The sequence below is a fragment of the Onychostoma macrolepis genome, chromosome 15 (genome assembly GCF_012432095.1).
Source record: "Onychostoma macrolepis isolate SWU-2019 chromosome 15, ASM1243209v1, whole genome shotgun sequence".
NCBI classification, from domain to species: Eukaryota; Metazoa; Chordata; class Actinopteri; order Cypriniformes; family Cyprinidae; genus Onychostoma; species Onychostoma macrolepis.
Genome location: NC_081169.1, coordinates 5,549,982 through 5,574,323, shown reverse-complemented (window position 1 = coordinate 5,574,323; position 24,342 = coordinate 5,549,982). Strand labels below are relative to the sequence as shown.

General features: G+C 34.3%; 2 protein-coding genes and 1 long non-coding RNA gene across 6 annotated transcripts; 2 read left to right on the top strand and 1 right to left on the bottom strand.

Annotated features, from left to right (window-relative positions):
- Window positions 1–1,012: 1,012 nt before the first annotated feature.
- Window positions 1,013–1,957, bottom strand: or55d1 (odorant receptor, family 55, subfamily D, member 1). The gene has a single exon (XM_058745266.1). It carries the CDS (start codon window positions 1,955–1,957, stop codon window positions 1,013–1,015), a length of 945 nt encoding a protein of 314 aa, XP_058601249.1.
- Window positions 1,958–5,301: 3,344 nt separating this feature from the next.
- On the top strand, window positions 5,302–6,148 carry LOC131520795 (uncharacterized). The gene is made up of 3 exons (XR_009266138.1): window positions 5,302–5,366; window positions 5,504–5,595; window positions 6,031–6,148. It is a non-coding gene; the product is annotated as an uncharacterized LOC131520795 (long non-coding RNA).
- A 281-nt stretch (window positions 6,149–6,429) lies between these two features.
- LOC131520522 (uncharacterized) lies at window positions 6,430–20,140 on the top strand. Of its 4 annotated transcripts, none has more exons than XM_058744812.1 (6): window positions 6,430–6,471; window positions 7,233–7,406; window positions 14,558–14,723; window positions 15,339–15,632; window positions 16,654–16,701; window positions 19,225–20,140. In XM_058744812.1, the coding sequence occupies exons 2-6, from the start codon at window positions 7,371–7,373 to the stop codon at window positions 19,326–19,328; spliced, it is 648 nt and encodes a 215-aa protein (XP_058600795.1). In that variant the 5' UTR covers window positions 6,430–6,471; window positions 7,233–7,370; the 3' UTR covers window positions 19,329–20,140. The 4 variants fall into 4 exon arrangements, with proteins under 4 accessions (XP_058600795.1, XP_058600794.1, XP_058600793.1 ...); XM_058744811.1 differs by lacking the exon at window positions 6,430–6,471 and adding an exon at window positions 6,528–6,673; XM_058744810.1 differs by lacking the exon at window positions 6,430–6,471 and adding an exon at window positions 6,528–6,943.
- Window positions 20,141–24,342: the final 4,202 nt, after the last annotated feature.

The window sequence follows — 24,342 nt, the reverse complement described above, 5'->3', positions numbered from 1 at the left end:
CATTCTGTTGACTATAAGTAACATTGCACCTACATTTCTACCAACTCTCATTAGATTGTTAGTAGTGTATTAGTTGACTGGTAGGGTTGGAATAAGTTGACATGTAGTTGCAAAGTTACTTACAGTCAGTAGAGTGTCTGTTGAGAGACCATCACAATAAAGAGTTAGTAGATATGAAGCAGACAGTCTACTAATACTCTTATGAGAGTTTGTTGACATGTAGTTGCAACATTACTTAGTGTCAACAGAATGTTCAAAAGGGACCATCAAAATAAAGTCTTACCGAATTTTGGCCAGTGGGGTAAGGAAAATAATATTGTTTCTATTTGTTTTAGTATTATTTTTCTTGTTTTAAGTAATTTAGATTTAAAAAAATTATAAAAATACCCACCAAGAAAAGCTAAGAATAGGGAACACACAACAACATGGGCAGAATATACTAACTCTGCCTCAGAATAATGTAAGAAATAAAGCAGGTTCAGAGAGAGAATGCATGTCACAAAAAAGACAAACAAAACATTGACAAACAGCCTTCCCTTTTTAAGATAACATTTTATTTAGTATTTAGAAGTAAATGGATTTTATAGATTTTCCTAGAATTTGACACTTAACAATGAAACATGCATTTACATGGTATTTACATTTTTTTTTTTTCACAACAAATGTTTTTATATATAGCTGGAAAAAAACAAAAAAAAACAACAACTGACGTCTGTATGGAAATTAGTCATTTGAAAGGATCATTGTCAGTTAAACTAAACACTGCTGAAAGCAAAATAAAAATCAGTGATAAACTTCATTTTCAACATCCAGATAACATTTTAAATTGGTGTGTAGTCGTGTATCCGTGCTGGTTTAGTTTTCCCAATCAAAGTAAAAAAGAAAACATTTAAATCCAACAAATTACAAAAGTACATGTTATACACACAGTACTAATAACAAACTTTTCCTTTCATGTATAATGAATTGTAATGGAGGATAAAGAGGCAACTAAGTACAATGAAAGAGATAGTTAATATGAATCAACCTTATTAGAAGATAAATATTTAACAATTTTAACTCTGATTTCCTTTGTTCGTATTCCATAGATGACTGGGTTAAAGCAGTTTGGAAGAAGAAGGTATGACAAGGTACCTAATACACGAAAATCTCTAGGTATAGTAGGAACCCTGTAGCCAACAAATACAACCACAACACTGAGAAATGCCAACACCATGACCATTAAATGTGTGCTACATGTATAGATGGCTTTTTGGCGTGACTCACTAGAAGGAGAGCGGAATATAATCACAAAAATGACAATGTAAGAGCAGATTATAAATACACAGTCACTTGTTATTAAGCTGAAAGCGATTGTTCCAGCCATGTAGTTCTTACTCACATCACCACAGGCTAAATTAACAACAGATGTATGCTCACAAACACAATGATAAATCATGTTTGATTTACAGAAATAAAGCGGCCCAATCAGGCCGACCATTGCAACAACACAAAACAAGTTACGGAAAAAAAGGGACAAACAGAATATTAATGATGTTTTAAAGTTTACATAGTCATGGTACTGTAAGGGGAAAACAATGGCAAAAAATCTGTCAACTGCCATTCCAACTAAAATAGTTGACTGAAAACAACCCGCCATATGCAGACAAAACATTTGAACAAGACATTCATCTTTGTAAATAATGTTTTTGCCAAACAGAAAACTTATTAACATTCTTGGAACAAGAAATATTGGCTGTATAAACCCAAGAGCTGCAATAAACCCAATCAGAATGTACATGGGTGCATGCAACTTGCTTTCTTTTACAATCACCAGTATTATAATTGAGTTTGCAAACAATGTGAAAGCAAAAATGACGAAAAAAGGAATAAAAAGATATCGTCGATAGTCTTTTAGATCTGTGAATCCAATCAAGTAGAATTCCTGATAAGAGAAGTTGAATGTTCTGTCATCCATTCCTTTGATCAAAGTTCGCTATAAAGACATAAAATGTTTACAGTTAATGCAAACAAAACATTTACAGAAGCAATAAACAACATAAGCTAAAGATAAGGGGGAAAAAAGAAAGAAATATACTTACATTTAAGCATTAATGATGTTCTTTAATGTGACTTGTATTTCATGCTCAGACCTGCATCAACTCTAGCTAAATCTAAATCTAAATCTAACTAAAGCTAAAGCCTAAATTCTATAACAGAATGTGAAATAAATTTCCAAATCTTATGTTTATATCTGGCTCCGTTTTGACTGTTTCCCCTCTTCTGATTTAGGACATGCAGGCTCTTAAATATTCCTCACTCCCCTCCCCTGATACAGTGCTAGGACAGTGACTTGTCATCATCATTATTAGTATGTTATGTTGTTGTTGTATATTTGGGTATGGCGTGAGGCAGCATTCACTTTTGGAATGATAAAGTGGGTCTTGCGATCTTAACAGGCCTTATTATTTCAGTTCAGAGGGTGTTAATAAGTAAGTTAAAAAATGTTTATTTATTTATTTATTCATTCATTCATTTTGAGTCTAATTTCCATTCTTCTGAATGACACACACACACACACACACATATATGATGAGCTAACCACAAAATAAATAAAAAGCAATGGGTCTTTCTATTGTGTTCCCTTCATTGAATAAAACCATTAAAAAAACCCCATTAAAATCATAAAAATTAATTACCTGAAACAAACATGAAATAAATCAGGAATAAAATTATTTATTATAAAATTATTTATTAAAATCATTATTTTTATTTCAGTTAGCTGCAAAGGCAACATACATGTTTAAACTAATAAAACAATGAATAAAAATGACAAAATGTCTAAAATTTCAAATTAAAATTAATTTAAACAGAAAATATAATAATAAAATTCAATATATATATCTGTATAATATGCATCTTTATTTGACCCTCTAACTCTAGCACTCTATTCTAATTCTATTTTATCTGTGTTTTCTTTTTTTATATAAAAAACAAAACACATGACCCTCTAACACTTGCACTTAATTTGTGTTCTAAATGCTTATTTTCTTAAAAAAAAAAAAAAAAAAAACCCAGAAAAAAAGAGGCCTCTAAAACTAGCTTTCTCAATTTTTTTAATTCTATCTATTCTTTTTTTTATTCTATCTATTTGTTTTATTTTGATTTATTACATAAAAAAACAACAACTTGCTACGTGTACTGCGTTAGGCTATATGAGACTTGTCATAGCACTTGCATATTATTGCTGTTTTGTTGATTTTGATTGCTTCTATTGTCCTCATTTGTAAGTCGCTTTCAATAAAAACGTTTGCTAAAAGACTAAATGTAAATGTATATTGAATATTGCTAGTTTCTTAAATGTCCATGAATTATTTATCCAAAAGATCATTTGTAGGCTAGATAAATGAAATAATTATTTAATTATACAGGGTGGGTCCACACTTTCAAGATAATGCATAAATATGTGATCTTTTATGACAAAAAATTCAAACATATAAAAATACATATTGATGAATTAATATGAGAATGTTTCAAAGAAAAAAAAATGTAGTTGCTGTTGTTTATCACACTGACATTATACATTTAAATATTTATTTGGTTATGCTTTATTTTCATAGTGCACTTTTGACATTCTACTAAGTAAGTAACTTTGCAGCTATATATAAACTAACTCTCATTAGAGTAATTGTAGACTTAGGTTAGGGTTAGTAGAAAAAGTTGACATACTTGCAAAGTTACTTAAAGTCAGTTGAATATCTGTTAGGGGACCATCAAAATAAAGTGTTTGCAGACATTAAGCAGACATTCTACTTATACTCTAATGACTGCTAGTTTACATGTAGTTGCAAAGTTACTTAAAAGTCTAAAGCGGACTATCTAAAGAAAGTTTTACTTTATACTATATTCGATTATTATATTATACATTAATTGCATGTGTAACAGCCTATATTTACCTATTTATATATTCTATTAAATACACACTGTGTATTAGTCTATACTTTCTATATAGTTTAAATTACCTATTATTTATATAAAAATGTTTATTTTTTTTAAACACTAATTGGTGTATGCAAAATAATGTTATTCATGTTTTTTTTTTTTTTTTTTAATGAAATTCATTTGTTTATTACTTCAAATGGTCAAATGGAGGCCTGCAGATATATATATTTTTTTCCGTCAGCACCTGGGACCAGAGCAAGAACAGTACATTTTCATCCGTAGATTGAAGTGCTAATGATCAAAACAATGAGAGTACTTACTGTACTGTGTAGCATGTACTGTTTTGATCATTCCTGTTAATTATTAAACATAAAATTCTCATTAAACATGAAGACATGAACACACATGGGACCATCTATTATGTAATGGTTCCATGCCTCTCATGTTAAATGCATTTATGGTATTTACTGGAATCAGTTTCTTTTCATTATCACTTAGTGTCTCAGCAACTCTTGTCATAAGTGACTAATTATGGCCAGATGTATCCAGTAACTGGTGATTTAATTAGCATCAGGCTAATTAAAAGTGGCCTTCTCTTCGGATACTTTCTTAACTTCAAGGATCCCAGATGCTCCCAGGGCTTTACTGTTTTCACTGTTTGAACAGTCCCCAGGGAAACTTGGATTAAGTACCTTGAGAACACAACTGTGATGACACAGAATTATGATTTTTGTGACTCCGGTTCCTGGTTCAACCAAATTTAGGACTGAATCAGCTATTTTTTTGCTCACAATGGCGTACTGTAAAAATCAAAATATATCAAAATGTTGTTGATGTAGGTGTTTCAGAGACTGTCCTCCAAAAAAACGACCCCATAGGTCGTATGTGCAAGCAGCTTATTACGACCATATGTTACGTTTTAAAGTGAAGCGTTCTGTGTGTTGCTTGGCATCCATTTTTTTGAAACCACATCTGTTTCTGAGGAACTACATTGTTTGGTGGAAGAATACTGTTTTTATATCTATATCATTACACTTATTTGCTTTGTTTTATTTTGTGAAACCTTACTGTGTATATGGAATTAACTGTTTTATAAAAGTAATAAGCCCCGTGAAGCCGTGGTGTACAGTGAATTTACAACAGCTAATGGGGTTTGTAACAACGCCTCTTAGCTGTTATAAAGTCACTGTAAACCACAGCTTCACGGGGCTTATTGCTTTAATTTATATATGTATATATAATTATATAAAACACTTTTATGTACTTATAAAACTCATTTCACATTTTCAAAATTTACTCATTTCACAAAATCTAATTTAGAATACACAGTCTAAGAAATAAGATTATATTGAAAAATGTCTTCATCTGATGTTTTGGAACAGGTAAGGTGGGGCGGTAGAAGTCAGGATGATGCAGGAAATACTGTTGGTGAAGAGGTGGAACAGGTCAATAGCTTCCTGTCAAGGGCAGCTCTTAATACAAAATACATGACCAAGTCAGGTTGGTTAAAAGGGAAAACTGTGTTTGACACACAATACTAGATTGTACAATTGATTTGTTATTATCTGTTTTATTTTTAAAGGCAGAGCAGATATGATAACTGTGCTTGCCATGGGATGGAACCATAGGAAGGTGGAGAGTCTTCATAAGACACTAGCGAAAAGATTTGTCAAAGTAAGAAGGCTACACTGCATGTTTACCCTCCGGGGTCTGATGTGCTTTCTTGGCTCTGGAGGTGTTTTGACATGCATTTGTCTTGTTATGGTCTTGTAGTTCACTTACAGTCAGTCACATTCAACGTTACATCAGTTCAGTCCTGATGTAACGTCTCCGTTCTCTCCTTCAGGAAATGAGGGTTACATACATAACCAAGACGTTTTGTATACTGACACGTCGATTAATTACAAGTAATAATCAAACTGAAAATTTTTCTATAGTAGATAAATGTTCCAAAAATATGTAAGAAGACAAAAGGGAATCTCGACTGCATAATTTATGGTAGTGGTGGACTGCATTCACACTTTCCCCTGGATTTTTTTTTTTCGGAGGCAGTTGTGGCCTAATTTTGCGGTGATACTATGTTTTCTCAATTTTTTCGTTTTTAAATAGACTACACAGAGAGCAGAAATGGAAGCAGCCAATCTTGAGTGTCTCAAGCTGGAGTTCAGCGTCTCTGTGGAAGATGTGGATCGGTGGGTGAAAGATGTTAAGCACTGGGCTGCCACTGGTATGCAGTGTTGGGCACCTTACTTTAAAAAAGTAATTAGTTATAGTTACTAGTTACTTCTCACATATAGTAACTGAGTTAGTAACTGAGTTACATCATTATAAAAGTAACTAATTACCAGGGAAAGTAACTATTGCGTTACTTAAAAAAAAAGAACCCCCATAAATAATACTGATAAGATAACAAAACTACTACAAATTCTACTACTAATAACAATATAAAACGCACCAATGATTAATGAGCTGCTGGGTTCATGAATATTAATCACGTTGTCTGCGTTCGCTCGAATTGATTTGCTGAAATCAAAACAGGGACGATTATAGGTGAGCGCCAGCCAATGAGATTGTCGCTTGCGCATTAGCTCCGCCTACTACCGGAGAAACCGGCAGTTCTCAAAAGCTGAAGAATTCCAAAGGAACTCCGTTATTTTGACAGGAAAATACAACAAAGAATATCGTTTACATGTAGCGCGTCACTTCTGCGTGTTATGAAAGACTATCTTGCTCTGTATCTTTCTTTGAGCGTGTGAGACAAAGCAACGGCGAGTCGTGCGCCTTCACACTAGAGTTTACGATATGTCAGATACAGCTACACTGCGCATCCATTCTGATAAACTGAAAAATAAAATGATAAATAATATTATAAATTATAGTAACGCCACATTTTATTGTCAGTAACGGTAACGGCGTTGTAACGGGGGAAACAGTAATTCGTTTGATTATGTGTTACTGAAAAAATAAGGCCGTTAGTAAAGCCGTTTATTTATAACGCCATAAGTTATTCCCATCACTGCTGGTATGTGATATAGTCGCTTGTCTATCAATTGGTACTTTATTTTCCATACATTTGGCTAAACTTTAGCAGTGATACTGTGTTTTTTTGTAATGGTCAACTTTGCTTATTTCTGTTTTTCAAGAGAAACCCAGTACTCAGAGTAGCCAGGAAGAGCTCCAGAGAGAACTTGATGAAATTATTTATTCCATCAGAAGAAAGAAGCATGATCTATATCGACAAAATGGCATTTGCTATTATGTCACTCAACTTGCATTTTTTTTGTTCTAATGAAATTTTCTGAACCTTACAGACAGCAGCCAAACAAGGCAACGCAAAAGAAGTTGACTTGGTGAGCTGAAAAATACACTCAGAAAGAAGATTGTGCAGTACAACGCCATTCCTGGCACTGAAGAGAAAATTGACCCAGAAGCAGCATGCAGTCTCTGTGATGATGGCATTCTGCCTTGGGAAGCACAAGGAGATGGTAAGTAATGTGTTGTATATTTATGCTTTTATTAATTCACAAAATTATGTTGATTGTTAATATAAGTAATAACAGTCAGCATTTTAAGACTGGGTGGTGAAAAAGGTGCAACCTACAGTAAAGAATGACATGTTATATACTGCTGTCATCTGTAATGTTACCATATGAAGTCATAGTAAAAATCTGATTGTTATTGTTATTTCTGTAACCAGGGGCGGACTTAACCAATAAGCGAAGTAAGCAGCCGCTTAGGGCCCCGGGGAATCAGGGAGCCCCATCTGATATTGGCGAAACATATTTGCAGCGTTGAGCAATGTAGCCGTTCACAGACATATCCGCTGATTTCTTAAACGCAGTGACCAGAAGTGTTTAAGTTAGAATCCACTCACCGATCAAAATGCCGGGGTTTTGTTTTTGTTTTTGTCAAGTGCTAAGTTCTGCAAGGTCGGAAATAATCTCATTATAACAAATAAGAGATTCATTGTGCAGTGTAGAGCTTATTAACGGAACGTCATGAGATCGCAATGAATTGAAGTGAGGTAGGGGAAACTGGTGGAGTCTTTATGAATGGGGCATTCTGAAACAAATTTTAAAAATGGTTATAATTTGTAACAGACATAAGTAAAAGAAAAAAGTTCTACAGACATCTTCTACCCATTGCCATGAGGTTCATGGATGAAGATCATTTTTAAAAGGAAACTGAGAATTGAAAGTCAACTGAACAGGACCATTCATTAATGTTACAGTAATATGGAATGTAAAAAGTGACATTTTTTGAGACGTGGGGATTCCCACAACACGCCACACTTTGTGTTTTTGTCTTTTTTGTTAAAGTTCTAGTTTTTCTTGTTAGGAGCCTTTTTACAATGCTCACATGCCCATGATAACATGGTCACTGTTTACTTTGATTATTTTTCCTCAAGATACATCTTAGATTCATGTTTTTGAAACACTTGTCGGACAGTTGATTTCATGTCATGTTTCATGGTTTGTATGAACATAAGGAATGATCATAGCAACACAAAAATTCTTTACATATACATATATGTAAAGCATAAATACACATGTACATTAAACTTAGAAAAGCTAAAAGTACCACAGCCATTTGTACATTCAATGTGTCTGACTGCTAGAGTCATTAGCTTCCAGTTAATTTAGCTATACAAAAACAGTCTGTTGTATTGCTTTATTGTGCAAATCTTTAACTGTTATCACATTATTTTAATTTCATTATGATAATCAAATACACTGGTTCATCACACATGTAGATTCAACATTTACTTCACTTTGTTATTCTTCTAGCTATTTACCTTTAGACATTAATAAACTGGAAGGCTCACACATTCAAAGGAAACTAAATGTACGTGTCTTTATATATATATATATATATATATATATATATATATATATATATAATTTTTTATTTTATTTTTTTCACAAAAACGACTATGCTTGGGTTGTATATACTCATAACATTAAATAACTTGCTAACCAAAAATAAATAAATAAATAAAAAAAAATAAAAGATGCATATTACAATATGTGCCTTTGTAGAATTCTAACCTAGACCTTTTTTAAAAAAACAATGAGAAAGGCCCTGTTCCTTCAGGTGACTAAAACTGTTTCACACCGCAAAAACTAAGAACAGTTTTGATTCATATATCAAAACAAATCAACAAATCCATAAATACCTCTAGGTTCTGCTTTCCTCTTTATTTGTCTTTTTTTTTTTTCCTGAGGAAGATACTGAGTCTGGACTGCCTAGCTCAGTGGGCACAGGAGTGAGTCTAGAAGCGGCAGAAAAAGTAGAGGCTGGTGGCAGAGGAGAAGCCAGGGAAGAAGATATAGGACTGGGTTGAGAGAACTTGAAAACAGGCTGAGTCAGGGGGGAGACTTGAGGAGCAACGGATAACGACATAGGTGATGACAAGGAGGTTGTGAAAGAAATAGGAGAAGTTAAGGAGGAAGATGCAGGAGTAAGTAAAAGAGTTTCAGACTCAGCAGGGAGCAGAGGTGTTGACTCTGATGCCGGGTCTGCTGTGTTGTCTATTGGTGGAGTCTCTTTCTGTGTGCCGTTTGTTGCTGGAGTCTCTCCCATGCTGCTTGCTGCTTTATCTGCAATAGCCACTGTTAAAAAAAGAAACATGAGAATAATAATAATAATTATTCAACAATAATTCAGCAAAAATAAATAAATAAATAAAGTTTATTATTGTTTAAGTTTTCCTATGGGTTGTACTTTACGTAATATCAATTTGATATGTTCAAAATAATACATGGCAGGCCTCAAGTTTTCTTATGTAATTTGAACTACATAAAAAGTAGGCTTCAAGGTCAAAAGTTTTGGAACCACAGCACTAGGACTGAGGATCACACACGAACAAACTTTCAAATGAAAAGAAAATACATATTCACCTTTTTGTAAGGAGACATGATAGATGAAGACAATGTGTGTTCTAAAATGATAGTCCTATTGAATGAGACATTTTCAAATAAGAAATCAAGAATAAACATCATGCTGTTCACGTTAAAGCAAAAAATGAAATTTGCTTAGCAAAAGTATGTACTGTTGATAAAACATTACTGCTGTTTTTTCAAATTATTTCTCAAATAAATCAAGGATGCACTCATAAGCAATGAAATATTTGAAAATATAGCACACGCATTTGTGTTTATTACCATTCAGAAGACTTTCATACAACCTCGTTATCATGACAAATGCATCCTGAACATCTTCTGTGTCCATCTTCCATGGACAGAAGCACTCAGCAGAAAAACCATTTGAGGTTCTCCTGGCAAGGAAAAGGACTGGATACCTTTATAAAAGTTCCCATTTGTGGAGCTGGAATAAAATTGAGACTATAAATTTAAATAAATAAAATTGAGAAAAAAAAGAAACGCACACACGCTTAACAGCTATTTGAATTCAATGAGCGATCAGAGATAAATAAAAATGTTATATTAGGGCTGTGATATCAAATAACAACACACACATACACATATATGTATACTTAGATATAGATATCTAAGTGTATACAGTATGTACGCACACACACACACACACACACACACACACACACACATATATATATATATACAGTGAGGAAAATAAGTATTTGAACACCCTGCTATTTTGCAAGTTCTCCCACTTAGAAATCATGGAGGGGTCTGAAATTGTCATCGTAGGTGCATGTCCACTGTGAGAGACATAATCTAAAAAAAATCCAGAAATCACAATGTATGATTTTTAACTATTTATTTGTATGATACAGCTGCAAATAAGTATTTGAACACCTGTCTATCAGCTAGAATTCTGACCCTCAAAGACCTGTTAGTCTGCCTTTAAAATGTCCACCTCCACCCCATTTATTATCCTAAATTAGATGCACCTGTTTGAGGTCGTTAGCTGCATAAAGACACCTGTCCACCCCATACAATCAGTAAGAATCCAACTACTAACATGGCCAAGACCAAAGAGCTGTCCAAAGACACTAGAGACAAAATTGTACACCTCCACAAGGCTGGAAAGGGCTACGGGAAATTGCCAAGCAGCTTGGTGAAAAAGGTCCACTGTTGGAGCAATCATTAGAAAATGGAAGAAGCTAAACATGACTGTCAATCTCCCTCGAACTGGGGCTCCATGCAAGATCTCACCTCGTGGGGTCTCAATGATCCTAAGAAAGATGAGAAATCAGCCCAGAACTACACGGGAGGAGCTGGTCAATGACCTGAAAAGAGCTGGGACCACCGTTTCCAAGGTTACTGTTGGTAATACACTAAGACGTCATGGTTTGAAATCACGCATGGCATGGAAGGTTCCCCTGCTTAAACCAGCACATGTCCAGGCCCGACTTAAGTTTGCCAATGACCATTTGGATGATCCAGAGGAGTCATGGGAGAAAGTCATGTGGTCAGATGAGACCAAAATAGAACTTTTTGGTCATAATTCCACTAAACGTGTTTGGAGGAAGAAGAATGATGAGTACCATCCCAAGAACACCATCCCTACTGAAGCATGGGGGTGGTAGCATCATGCTTTGGGGGTGTTTTTCTGCACATGGGACAGGGCGACTGCACTGTATTAAGGAGAGGATGACCGGGGCCATGTATTGCGAGATTTTGGGGAACAACCTCCTTCCCTCAGTTAGAGCATTGAAGATGGGTCGAGGCTGGGTCTTCCAACATGACAATGACCCGAAGCACACAGCCAGGATAACCAAGGAGTGGCTCTGTAACTAGAACCAGGAAGTATGACCATATTAGCCCGGTTCTGTCAACACTGCACTGGCTCCCTATCAAACATTGGATAGATTTTAAAATCTTGTTAATTACTTATAAAGCCCCGATGACAATTTAAGACCCCTCCATGATTTCTAAGTGGGAGAACTTGCAAAATAGCAGGGTGTTCAAATACTTATTTTCCTCACTGTATATATATATATATATATATATTTTTTTTTTTTTATTTATTTATTTATTTTTTTTTTTTGAGGTAAGTTGGAGCTAAACTCTGCAGGACAATGGCCCTTCAGGATCGAGTTTGGACACCCCTGTTCTATATGATTTTTTATTTTACTTTCTAATGTTAAGCACAAACTTCTAATTTGTGTTCTTTATCAGACCTGAGCACAGTCAGTGGAAAAATACACAGATGTAATGCTTCAGTCAGTGTACACGCTGAAGAAAGAATTGTTGAAATGTATAAATTAGTGCTGTCAAATGATTAATCACGATTAATCGCATAAAAAATAAAAGTTTTTGTTTACATTATATGTATGTGAACTGTGTATATTTTTTATGTATATATAAATACACACACATACAGTATATATATTAAACATATATATATACATTTATACGTTTATATTCTTATTTTACATTATACATAAATATATTTAATGTATAAACTTCTTAAATATATACATGCATGTGTGTGTATTTATATATACATAATAAATATACACAGTATACACACATATATTATGTAAACAAAAACTTTTTTGGATGCGATTAATCGTTTGAAAGCACTCGTATAAATATAGAAATGCATATATCAAAGTAAAAAACAGGGACTTTTTACTTAATATTTTATGATTAACGTCTGAAAGTGTCCTTACTAGAACCAGGAAGTATGACCATATTAGCCCGGTTCTGTCAACACTGCACTGGCTCCCTATCAAACATTGGATAGATTTTAAAATCTTGTTAATTACTTATAAAGCCCTGAATGGTTTAGCTCCTCAGTACTTGAGCGAGCTCTTATCACATTATAGTCCTCCACGTCCGCTGCGTTCTCAAAACTCTGGCCATTTGATTATACCTAGAATATCAAAATCGACTGCGGGCAACAGATCCTTTTCCTATTTAGCACCCAAACTCTGAAACTGTCATGAGCTGGGTTTGCTTCTCTGTCTCTCTCTCTCACACACACTTACACATAAATACATACATACTTACACAATACAGGAAATTTGTATGCAGTTTTAAAAACAGAAAAAAAAAAAAAAAAAAACAGCTTCTATAAACTAAAGTGGCAATTATTTAGTGACCTCCCCTTACACTTGAGCAATAGCAGGACCCTGGCTCTCTTAAACCTAAATGGAATAGAAAAGGACTGGAATAGCCAGGAAAACTTTCAAAGGTTTTCCAATTAATATTGTTCCTGTTATTTATATACACAGTTATCCTGCTAATCCTGAGGAGCTGCTAAACAATTTTTCTTTGTTGCTTTTAACAATAACAGTAAATATCTATTCCATATTAATATATCCCATTGTATTTCTTAAAAACAATTACTTTATTTGAAATAAGAGTTATTACAAACATTTTATTTAAAATGTTAATGTGTATTATTACTATAAGTGATCATGCCAGTGCAAGGTCAGAAAGGCATTATTATTATTATTATTATTATTATTTTATATCTTTTATATCAACACAAATTTAAAAGTACAGTTTAACTATCAGCTTTGAAGGCAGATGAAAATTGGATTTTGCAAGAATGTCATTTAATGTACTGTTTTTATTTCAGTGGTAAAACCCTTAAATAATCACATCTTAGCCTTAACAGATCACAGTCCTAAATTATCTACCACAACAAACACACAGCAAATATAAGTGATAGTTGGGAATTCTGAATTCATAAAAAACAGAGGTATGCATTATGACAGAATCACAGGTGCAATATGTGACCCTGGACCACAAAACCAGTCATAAGTGATTTATACATCATCTGAAAGCTGAATAAATGATCTTTCCATTGATGCATGGTTTGTTAGGATCTGACAATATTTGGCCGAGATACAACTATTTGAAAATCTGGAATCTGAGGGTGCAAAAAATCTAAATACTGAGAAAATTGTTACCTTTAAAGCACCTTTAAAGTTGTCCAAATTAAGTCCTTAGCAATGTATATTACTGATCAAAAATTAAGTTTTGATATATTTACGGTAGGAAATTCACTAAATATCTTCATGGAACATGATCTTTATTAATATCCTAATGATTTTTGGCATAAAAGAAAAATTTATCATTTTGACCCATACAGTGTATTGTTGGCTATTGCTACAAATATACCCCAGCGACTTAAGACTGGTTTTGTGATCCAGGTTCACATATAATAATCAAACTTTCTTATCAAGGGGATGACAAATGGACTGCATTCATTCTACTACATTCATAATGTAGTATTTAAAGCTCTTGTCAGCTGTAAATGAATGTGTGAAGCATTCACCCATTTGGCCATATAATCACAAAGGTTCTTATTTTGAATAAATCTGTAGATTGTCACTGTCCAATTGTGCAGTGGTTACACAATCTTGCCAATGTAGGTGCTTAACCTGAGCTACTAATGTTGCAGAAAGTTCTATGATACCCTCATGGTTTCAGATTTATCTTTTTGCCTTTTTTTCTACTGTATATAGAAGAGTTGTTTTTTGCTTCTACTGTATGAGCCTTTCTTGGTTGCACGTACTTGGTTATAATACAAAAGCTAAACTCACCATAAAGTAAAAAATTCTGAATCGCTTTGACCTGTATGCATTCATCAATAATGTTATATATTCTCAATAACTAATATGCATAGTTTTTTTTTTTTTTGCTGTTGTTTTTCTATTACTTTAAACAGCAAATACACAATGTTGTCATTGCAGCTTGAGAAACTCCATGCCATTGGATACAAGCCAGTTTTGCTTCTTGGCAAGGAGACCAAAAAGAAAGAAAACAAGTGTGAAATATTAACCCCTCGCTGCACACTCTCCACCTATGCCCAGGACTACCTTCAGAAGATAGGTTCATTTTATGAATACCTCTGTGAAGGTAAGATGCATGCACTATATTTTTAAAGTCACAGTTCACAACTTGTGTTGAGTATGCAAAATATTTTTTATCAATGTTTAGGCCTAAATCTTAAAGGGATGTCCCCCCTCTAAAACATAAATTCAGTCATCAACTCCTAACCTCCTTCACAGTAGAAACTTGGGAGAGGTTTCCATTTTTATGTAACCAACACAGAGTTTGTTAGCACAATACTGGGTCTTTTCATACAATTAAAGTTTTTAAACATTAATTTATCCTTAGACACAGCTCTCCCTCAAACCATTTTGCAAGATTTGGAAATCTAGCCTGCAACTTGTAAGACAACTGTATTTATCTGTCATTGATGACTGAAATTTAGTTTTAGAGTGAACCATCCCTTAAACAATTGTCTTATTCACTCCCCAAAAGAGAGCAAGCTTTTGGGAATGATGGGAAGAGCACAACACATGTATGTCAAATTCCAGATGACCACATTTGCAGTTTGGCACCCACAAACCCACAAAATTGGACTGTATGATTCAAACAGATTAACACTTCAAACATAGAGGTTAACCATGAGTTTGAACTGCACCTGTTTTAATTAAGCAAAACATAACACTTGTTTAACTTGCACAGGTTGGAACCAGGATTCCAGTGGCAATGATGATCAGCTGATTACTCTGCACCTCACACCCTGTGACTCATTGGAGAACACAAGCAGCCGGGAGGAGGTGAGGACCACACAGGTGGAAGAGACAAGGAACATGCTGGTGGAGCAGGTGGAGCAGGCGACCATTATGGAGGGGCAGGCAGAGCAGATGAGCGTCAAGGAGGGGCAGACGGAGCAGGTGACTATTATGGAGGGGCAGGCGGAGCGGGCGACCATTATGGAGGGGCAGGCGGAGCAGATGAGCACTATGGAAGGACAAGGTAATTAGGACAGATTTAAAAAGTTACAGTTTAAATTTGTAAAGGCTTGAAGTATTTGAACCATGGGTTACCTTAACATTACTCGACTTTTAGTGTTTTTTCCGCGTAGAGCCTTATGCAGGTAAGGGCTGCATGATATATCTTTTCAGCATCGACACTGCAATGTGCGCATGTGAAATAGTCACACTGCAGGACGCATAATGCAAAGTAGGGGAAAATAACTCAAACATGTCATGGGTGTTGGAATGAATTTTGTGAGTCTATCATAAATCGAAAAAAAAAAAAATACTACTAATCGAATGCTGCAAGTACTATTCCTAGGTTTTTTTTTTCGTACACTTATATGTCAGGGGCATTGTTGTTACGCTGTTAAAGCTTGGATAGGCAATGTTAGAGAAACCAGCCAGAGTAGCTAGATTTTGAAAGTATCCAACTGAAAAAAATCCTACCTCTCCTATCAGGGCTCTCACCAAAGTAACTCCCCCAAAACACATGAACGCACTCTGTCTGACTACTGCTGGTGCACTAGCCATATCAAAGCATACGTCGGTCCCTCGGCAGTGTGTGAAACTTGTATGGACTCACTTGTATTCTACAGGCACACACTCCCGATGGTAGCTGCCAATGTTAATATGATGGAAAAGGCCACTGCTTATTACAGACCTTCGATGAGGCTACATTTCAGAGTTAAGAATATTAGGATAATTTTAATACTTATATCTGGCTATGCCACACCACCATTTACCCACCCCTTGCGTTCCCTTAACAAGTCAGCAAAGGATCTTGTTAAACAAATTGTGATTATCACAAATAGAATGGGCATAAGCAAAAAAAAACAAAACGTGGTGTTAATGAATCAACCTTAATTCAGTCGCAATAAAAATGCATGTTCTTTTCACCTATTAGTATATGTATTGCTGCACTTGTGTGATGTTGTGATCTTGATGTATTTTAAATATGTTTAAGCTTTATTTGGTATACAAGTAATTTTCTTTCTCCAAACCCACTGCTGTCTTCACAGGGTCAGCCATGGGCACAGTTGATCTCACTAACAAAAAGAAAAAGTCAGGTATGTAAATGATTGTAAGGTAATTATTGGTGGTTCTGGTGACTATGTATTACTATAGCTCATTAGTCAAGCAGATTCTCTTAAGGAATTTAATTAATTAAATTGAATTTAAAGGAGACCTATTATGTTCATTTCCAGTTCTATATTTTTATTCTGATACTCCACTAGAGTAATTTGGCATGATCCACAGTTACGAAAAATCCTTGTTTATCTTAAACTTGTTTGTCAGAAACAAGCCTTTTTAGATGGAGCCTTCTAGAAGCCTACTATGGTTACTATTCTAATCAGGGTTTCCGCGGGTCCTTAAAAAGTCTTAAAATGTCTTAAATTTACTTTATCAAATTTAAGGTCATAAAAAGTCTTAAATTGTACAAGAAAGTCTTAATTATGATTTCAAGAGGTCTTAAATTTGGGTACAGACCAGAATCACGATGCAGCTTAATGTGACAATTAAACTTCAAAAAGCTATAAATAAATATGAGCGCAGCATGTTTCAAAGTCCGGTGCTGCTTTGTGTTCTGCTGTTACCGCGGAAACCGTTCGAAAGCGCCTCCTGCTGGCAGAGAATGAATGCGCATGTTCAATAAGGCTGTTATTGTGAGTAGTGTATTCATGCAATACCAGAGGCTGTAGTTTCAGAACCGGATTTCTAGGACCCTATATATATACAGTATATATATATTTTTTAAAATTATTTTATTTATTTATTTTTTGTATGTATGTATTATGTCAGGTCTTCCAGCCAGTTCTATCAAACCTTTACAATTAATCCAGAACATGCAGCAAGATTAATTTTTAATGAGCCAAAAATAATGTAAGAAAGAATGAAGAACATCACACCTCTGTTTATCAATTTGCACTGGCTACCAATAGCTACGACCACTGGCTCTGCACCCCTTTACCTAAATTAATTACTTCAGACTTATGTGCCTCTAGAAGCTTACGTTCTGCAAGTGAACGTCGCTTTATTGTACCATCCCAAAGAGGCACAAAATCACTTTCACAGACTTTTACATTAACTGTTCCTTCCTGGTGGAATGACCTGCCCAACTCAATCCCAGCAGCTGAGTACTTAGCCATCTTCAAGAATCGGCTAAAAACACATCTCTTCCATCTTTATTTGACCCTCTAACTCTAGCACTCTCTATTCTAATTCTATTCTTTAAAAAAAAAAAAAAAAAAAACCTTGCTATGTGTACTGCATTAAGCTAACTGAGACTTGTTATAGCACTTGCATACCATTGCTCTTTTGTTGATTTTGATTGCTTCCATTGTCCTCATTTATAAGTCGCTTTGGATAAAAGCATCTGCTAAATGACCAAATATTAGTGGCTCATACTATTTTATAGCACTTGCTATTCAATTCTGTATATTATTATTTTTTAAGGAATTATGTAGTTGTTTAATTGTATACACTTAATTATTGTCCTAACCAACTCCTAACCCTAAACATACCCGTTGGTAACCCTCTTGAAATATTTAACCTAATTTATTTCAATATATTCTATATATTCTGGTTTTAAATTCAGTTTTCTTGGAAAGAAAGACTTGTGTCTTCACAGGCGCTTCACGTCTGATGTATGACAAACTTAAAGTGCAGTAAATGGTAAAACACTTGCGGTACAAATTGGTGTGATTATTAGTACTTCAATAAATGTAAAATAATTTGAATACAAATACTAATTTACAACATCCAGCATCACAATGAACTGTTTTGCACAGCTAAAAAGGCTAAATGGAGATTGCTGACTCCCCCTCAAATGGTTCAGGCTAGCTCTTACATTAAAAATAAGATGGAAAGATAAAAAATGAATAGTTTCCATGGATCTAGTTTTTGCATCTGTTTGTTTGTTTAATGTTTGAATCAGGTCTCCTCTGTTGGAGTAGATAGCGCTGTCCCAAAAAATAGGGTCCTAGAACTGCAGCCTCTGGTATTGCAGGAACATTAGGTTTTTTGTTCAGACCAATGTGAAAATCGACCCATGTTTTTACCTTGCGAACACGCAGAGCTGTAAATGTGAACTGGTGGGTCAATAAGAAGATAATTCATTATAAAAATCTAAACAGTAAAATGTGTTTGTATGTTATTTAATTAATATAATAATTTATTGCTAATACTTGTTTAAATTAATGTAATTAATATTTTTGACTCATCCATTTTCTTAAAAAATGGTTTAAAGGCTGAAATGTGAAGTGTATCATTTTATAAAACGTTTTGTTTTCCTGAACACTTGTATCTGAACTGTAAATCATGCTTTTTACAGTCATTTTACAGTTTAATAGTTTACCATAGACATTGCCCTACCCTGCTCATATGGTATTAATTTTATTTGTGCAGGTCTTAAAAAGGTCTTAGAAAATGTCTTAAATTTGAGCTTAAAAATCCTGCAGAAACCCTGTCTAATGAGCCTGCATGTAATGTAAAGTGTGGAGCCAAATATAACCAGCGTGTTTGCACACATATTTACTATAAGAGAGAGGATGGCCTTTTCTCATATTTTGTTCATATTTTCTCATATCTAGACACACCTGGGACACATACAGGCGTGGACAAAAATATTGACACCCCTGCATTTCTGTCAGTTAATAAATGCACTACTTCTCCCAGAAACTTGTTGCAGTTATAAATTGTTTGCATTGGAACAACACACACAAAAAAAAAAAACAGGAAAAAATCCAAATCTGAGACATTCTACACAAATCTCCAAAAATTGACAAAATTGACGCCCTCAACTTAATATTTGGTAGCACATCCTTTGGAAACAATAACTGAAATCAATTGCTTCTTGTAACCATCAGTGGGTTTCTTACAGCTCTCTCCTGGACCACTCTCCTTTTGCCAACTGCTCTTTCAGATTTTAAGGGTTTCTACTCGAGATCTCTAGACAGGTGCTCTATGGGATTTTGATCTGGACTCATTTCTGGCCACTTAAACCTTCCAGTGCTTTGTCTTAAACCATTTTTTGGTGCTTTTTGAAACATGCTTTGAGTCATTGTCCCGCTTTAAGGCCCATGACCTCTGACTGAGACCCATACGCCCTACATTGCGCTCCAGAATTCTTTGGTAGTTTTCAGATTTCATAATGCCATGCACACAGTTACAGACATCCAGTGCCTGAGGCAGCAAAGCAACCCCAAAATATCAGTGAGCCTCCACCATGTTTGACTGAGGGACAGTGTTCTGTTCTTTTGAAGGCCTCGTTTCATTTTCTGAAGACATGCAGTACAATGATGTGCTTTACCAAAAAACTCTGTTTTAGTCTTATTTGTCCACAGGACATTCTCTCAGAAGGACTTTGACTTCCTCAGGTACGTTTTGGCAAACTCCAATCTTGATTTTTGTTTCTGTGTCAGCAGTGGGGTCCTTCTGGGTCTCCTACCATAGCGGCCCTTTTCATTCAGATAGCGATGGATAGTGCAAGCTGACACTGTTGTATCCTGTGAGATCGAGACCCGAAACACCTGTTTACCTTTTCAGGGAATACAGCAGACCAACATGAGTGGGGAACAGGTGAGTTTCTGTCTTACTATATCTATAATTAACCATTTAGCCTACGTGTTTTCACAAAGCATCCCCATTACAATGTTAGTGAGTGAAATTCACAATAAGTGCTGTAAAGTTGTTAACATGATTGATTATTTCAAAAATCAGTAGTGACATGGCTAAAGATTTAACTAGGCAGTCTTTCTCTATAAAAACTGTTCCATTCTCTGTACCTCTCATCCTCTTTTGGATCACGGGATATAGAATATATAGGCTACATATGTTGATACAATTGTTCAACATTCAAAAAAATGCATGGGGTATAACAATAAATTGTCACAATATATTGTAATACTAAAATGCAGATGCATTTTGTATCGCGACAACTGTGTACCAAAAATGAATGTTATTTTACGTTAGGTCAAGTAAGATTTATTGTCATTCTGCTTTGTTGAGACATAGCCTCCAGTGGAGAGAAATGTTGTAGGCTACCTCTGCAGTAAAAATTTAAACAAGTATAAAACTACACATAGACAACTTACTGAAAGGAGTAGGCTAAACTAATTACAAATAGGCTACTATAATCAAACTAGTTTAAGTTCAGATGAGCTTTATTGTGATTCAGCTATATAAATCTACTGAAATAATATATAAACATCAATATCCCTTTCGAAAATTAACCATGGTTTTACTAAATAAATACCATGGTGTTTGCAGAAAAGCTGCCATAACAGAAATGGTAACCTGCAAAAAAAAAAAAAAAAAACATGGTTACCACACTTTTACTATAGTAAAACCAACTTTAATTTTCATAAGGGATATCATAGTTTTTTATCATATTTATGTTTATATATAGCATACAGTAGTTTATATGCACACCTTGTACAACATTTAAAACTAAAAGTGACCTGTAAAGAGAGATTTCATATTTCAACCAATATTTTACTCTGAATACTAGCAGATTTTAGTCTTACAATAGCCTGTTTGGAAAAGTCCAACTCAAAATATGTAGCTTTTTATATATAGCCGAGCAATATTTTAACTCATGAAGTTAAGAATAAAAGGCTACTGTCAGGAATTATATTAGTGGCTTTTCTTCAAACGTTCGTCATCTGAGTCACTCCGAGAAGAGTCCTCGCTGTCCAGAGTGTGTCTTGACACAGAATAAGAAAGTAGGCTAAATTCTATGATGAAGCTTGACATTTTGATGGCATTTTTCAGGGGCATCTACATGTTTATCTGGCTGATCTCAGATCATTAACATGTGAACAGAGTGCTCAGTGTGAGGCGGATCACATTACAGGAGAAACTGTACCTCTCCTTACTTTCATACAGATTGTATAGGCCTAATCAGAGAATATTTGTTTTCAATTTGAATTGGTTTGTTTAAAAGTAGACATTTCAAGCTTTCTATACATATATGTATCATGTATGTGAGGCACATATTCACTGAAATTCAGGTTGTTTTATTAATGTGCCAGTGAAGAAAATTCCCAGAGATGGACTAGAACGCACCCTGTTTGTTTTCTTTATTTGAGAAAAACACATTGTTCTGTTGTTATTAAGACTATACACCAATAAAAGTAGAACCTTTGCAGTTTAAAACTATGCAATACTCGTATCTGTATTTTTAGTTATTTTCGTGGTCTTCGACCCCAAAGATTATTTTCTAATCCTTCCATTGTTAAAATTATTCTGAAATACTGGTAAACCACTGTTTATTAAAACACTGAATTTAGTATTATATCAGCGTGAACTTGATCCTTCTCCCCAATTCACAGGACAAGAGTGACACCAGAAGAGAAATATTCATCATTTTGCTTAGCTACAAAATTACATAATTATTTGACACAAATGATTGCACAGTGTTATAACATTTAAAAAGTTTTAGATATTGCACTAAATAATGTGATTTGTTTTACATTTTTTTTGTAAATAATTTTCTCATGGGTGATATTACTATATCTGATACTAAATTAAATTGTCTAAGCTTTCATTTTTGGTACACAATATTGTCGCTATCCATAATACATTTGCATTTTAAAATTACTATATATTGTGACAATATATTGCTATACCCCTGCATTGTTTTGAAAGTTAAACAATTGTATCAACATATGTAGCCTATATATTCTATATCCTGCGATCCAACAGAGGATAAGAGGTACAGAGAATGGATCAGTTTTTATAGAGAAAGACTGCCTAGTTAAATGTTTAGCCATGTCACTACTGATTTTTGAACTAATCAATCATGTTAACAACTTTACAGCACTTATTGTGAATTTCAAAATTCAAATTGTGAATACTAAATTCAGTGTTTTAATAAACAGTGGTTTACCAGTATTTCAGAATAATTTTAACAATGGAAGGATTAGAAAATAATCTTTGGGGTCGAAGACCACGAAAATAACTAAAAATACAGATACGAGTATTGCATAGTTTTAAACTGCAAAGGTTCTACTTTTATTGGTGTATAGTCTTAATAACAACAGAACAATGTGTTTTTCTCAAATAAAGAAAACAAACAGGGTGCGTTCTCGTCCATCTCTGGGAATTTTCTTCACTGGCACATTAATAAAACAACCTGAATTTCAGTGAATATGTGCCTCACATACATGATACATATATGTATAGAAAGCTTGAAATGTCTACTTTTAAACAAACCAATTCAAATTGAAAACAAATATTCTCTGATTAGGCCTATACAATCTGTATGAAAGTAAGGAGAGGTACAGTTTCTCCTGTAATGTGATCCCGCCTCACACTGAGCACTCTGTTCACATGTTAATGATCTGAGATCAGCCAGATAAACATGTAGATGCCCCTGAAAAATGCCATCAAAATGTCAAGCTTCATCATAGAATTTAGCCTACTTTCTTATTCTGTGTCAAGACACACTCTGGACAGCGAGGACTCTTCTCGGAGTGACTCAGATGATGAACGTTTGAAGAAAAGCCACTAATATAATTCCTGACAGTAGCCTTTTATTCTTAACTTCATGAGTTAAAATATTGCTCGGCTATATATAAAAAGCTACATATTTTGAGTTGGACTTTTCCAAACAGGCTATTGTAAGACTAAAATCTGCTAGTATTCAGAGTAAAATATTGGTTGAAATATGAAATCTCTTTACAGGTCACTTTTAGTTTTAAATGTTGTACAAGGTGTGCATATAAACTACTGTATGCTATATATAAACATAAATATGATAAAAAACTATGATATCCCTTATGAAAATTAAAGTTGGTTTTACTATAGTAAAAGTGTGGTAACCATGTTTTTTTTTTTTTTTTTTTGCAGGTTACCATTTCTGTTATGGCAGCTTTTCTGCAAACACCATGGTATTTATTTAGTAAAACCATGGTTAATTTTCGAAAGGGATATTGATGTTTATATATTATTTCGGTAGATTTATATAGCTGAATCACAATAAAGCTCATCTGAACTTAAACTAGTTTGATTATAGTAGCCTATTTGTAATTAGTTTAGCCTACTCCTTTCAGTAAGTTGTCTATGTGTAGTTTTATACTTGTTTAAATTTTTACTGCAGAGGTAGCCTACAACATTTCTCTCCACTGGAGGCTATGTCTCAACAAAGCAGAATGACAATAAATCTTACTTGACCTAACGTAAAAATAACATTCATTTTTGGTACACAGTTGTCGCGATACAAAATGCATCTGCATTTTAGTATTACAATATATTGTGACAATTTATTGTTATACCCCATGCATTTTTTTGAATGTTGAACAATTGTATCAACATATGTAGCCTATATATTCTATATCCTGCGATCCAACAGAGGATAAGAGGTACAGAGAATGGATCAGTTTTTATAGAGAAAGACTGCCTAGTTAAATGTTTAGCCATGTCACTACTGATTTTTGAACTAATCAATCATGTTAACAACTTTACAGCACTTATTGTGAATTTCACTCACTAACATTGTAGTGGGGACGCCAGAAAACACGTAGGCTAAATGGTTAATTATAGATATAGTAAGACAGAAACTCACCTGTTCCCCACTCATGTTGGTCTGCTGTATTCCCCACTCATGTTGGTCTGCTGTATTCCCTGAAAAGGTAAACAGGTGTTTCGGGTCTCGAGAGACTAGCGTAAATTGACCAACAGCTCCATCTGTTGTTTTTGGATTGCAT

Excerpts from the sequence above, each read along its gene's own strand:
- or55d1 (XM_058745266.1), bottom strand. The coding sequence starts at position 1,957 with ATGGATGACAGAACATTCAACTTCTCTTATCAGGAATTCTACTTGATT.
- LOC131520522 (XM_058744812.1), top strand. The coding sequence starts at position 7,371 with ATGATGGCATTCTGCCTTGGGAAGCACAAGGAGATG. Across the intron at positions 15,633-16,653 it reads GAGCACTATGGAAGGACAAG|GGTCAGCCATGGGCACAGTT; the intron begins GTAATTAGGACA and ends CTGTCTTCACAG. Across the intron at positions 16,702-19,224 it reads TAACAAAAAGAAAAAGTCAG|ACACACCTGGGACACATACA; the intron begins GTATGTAAATGA and ends TCTCATATCTAG.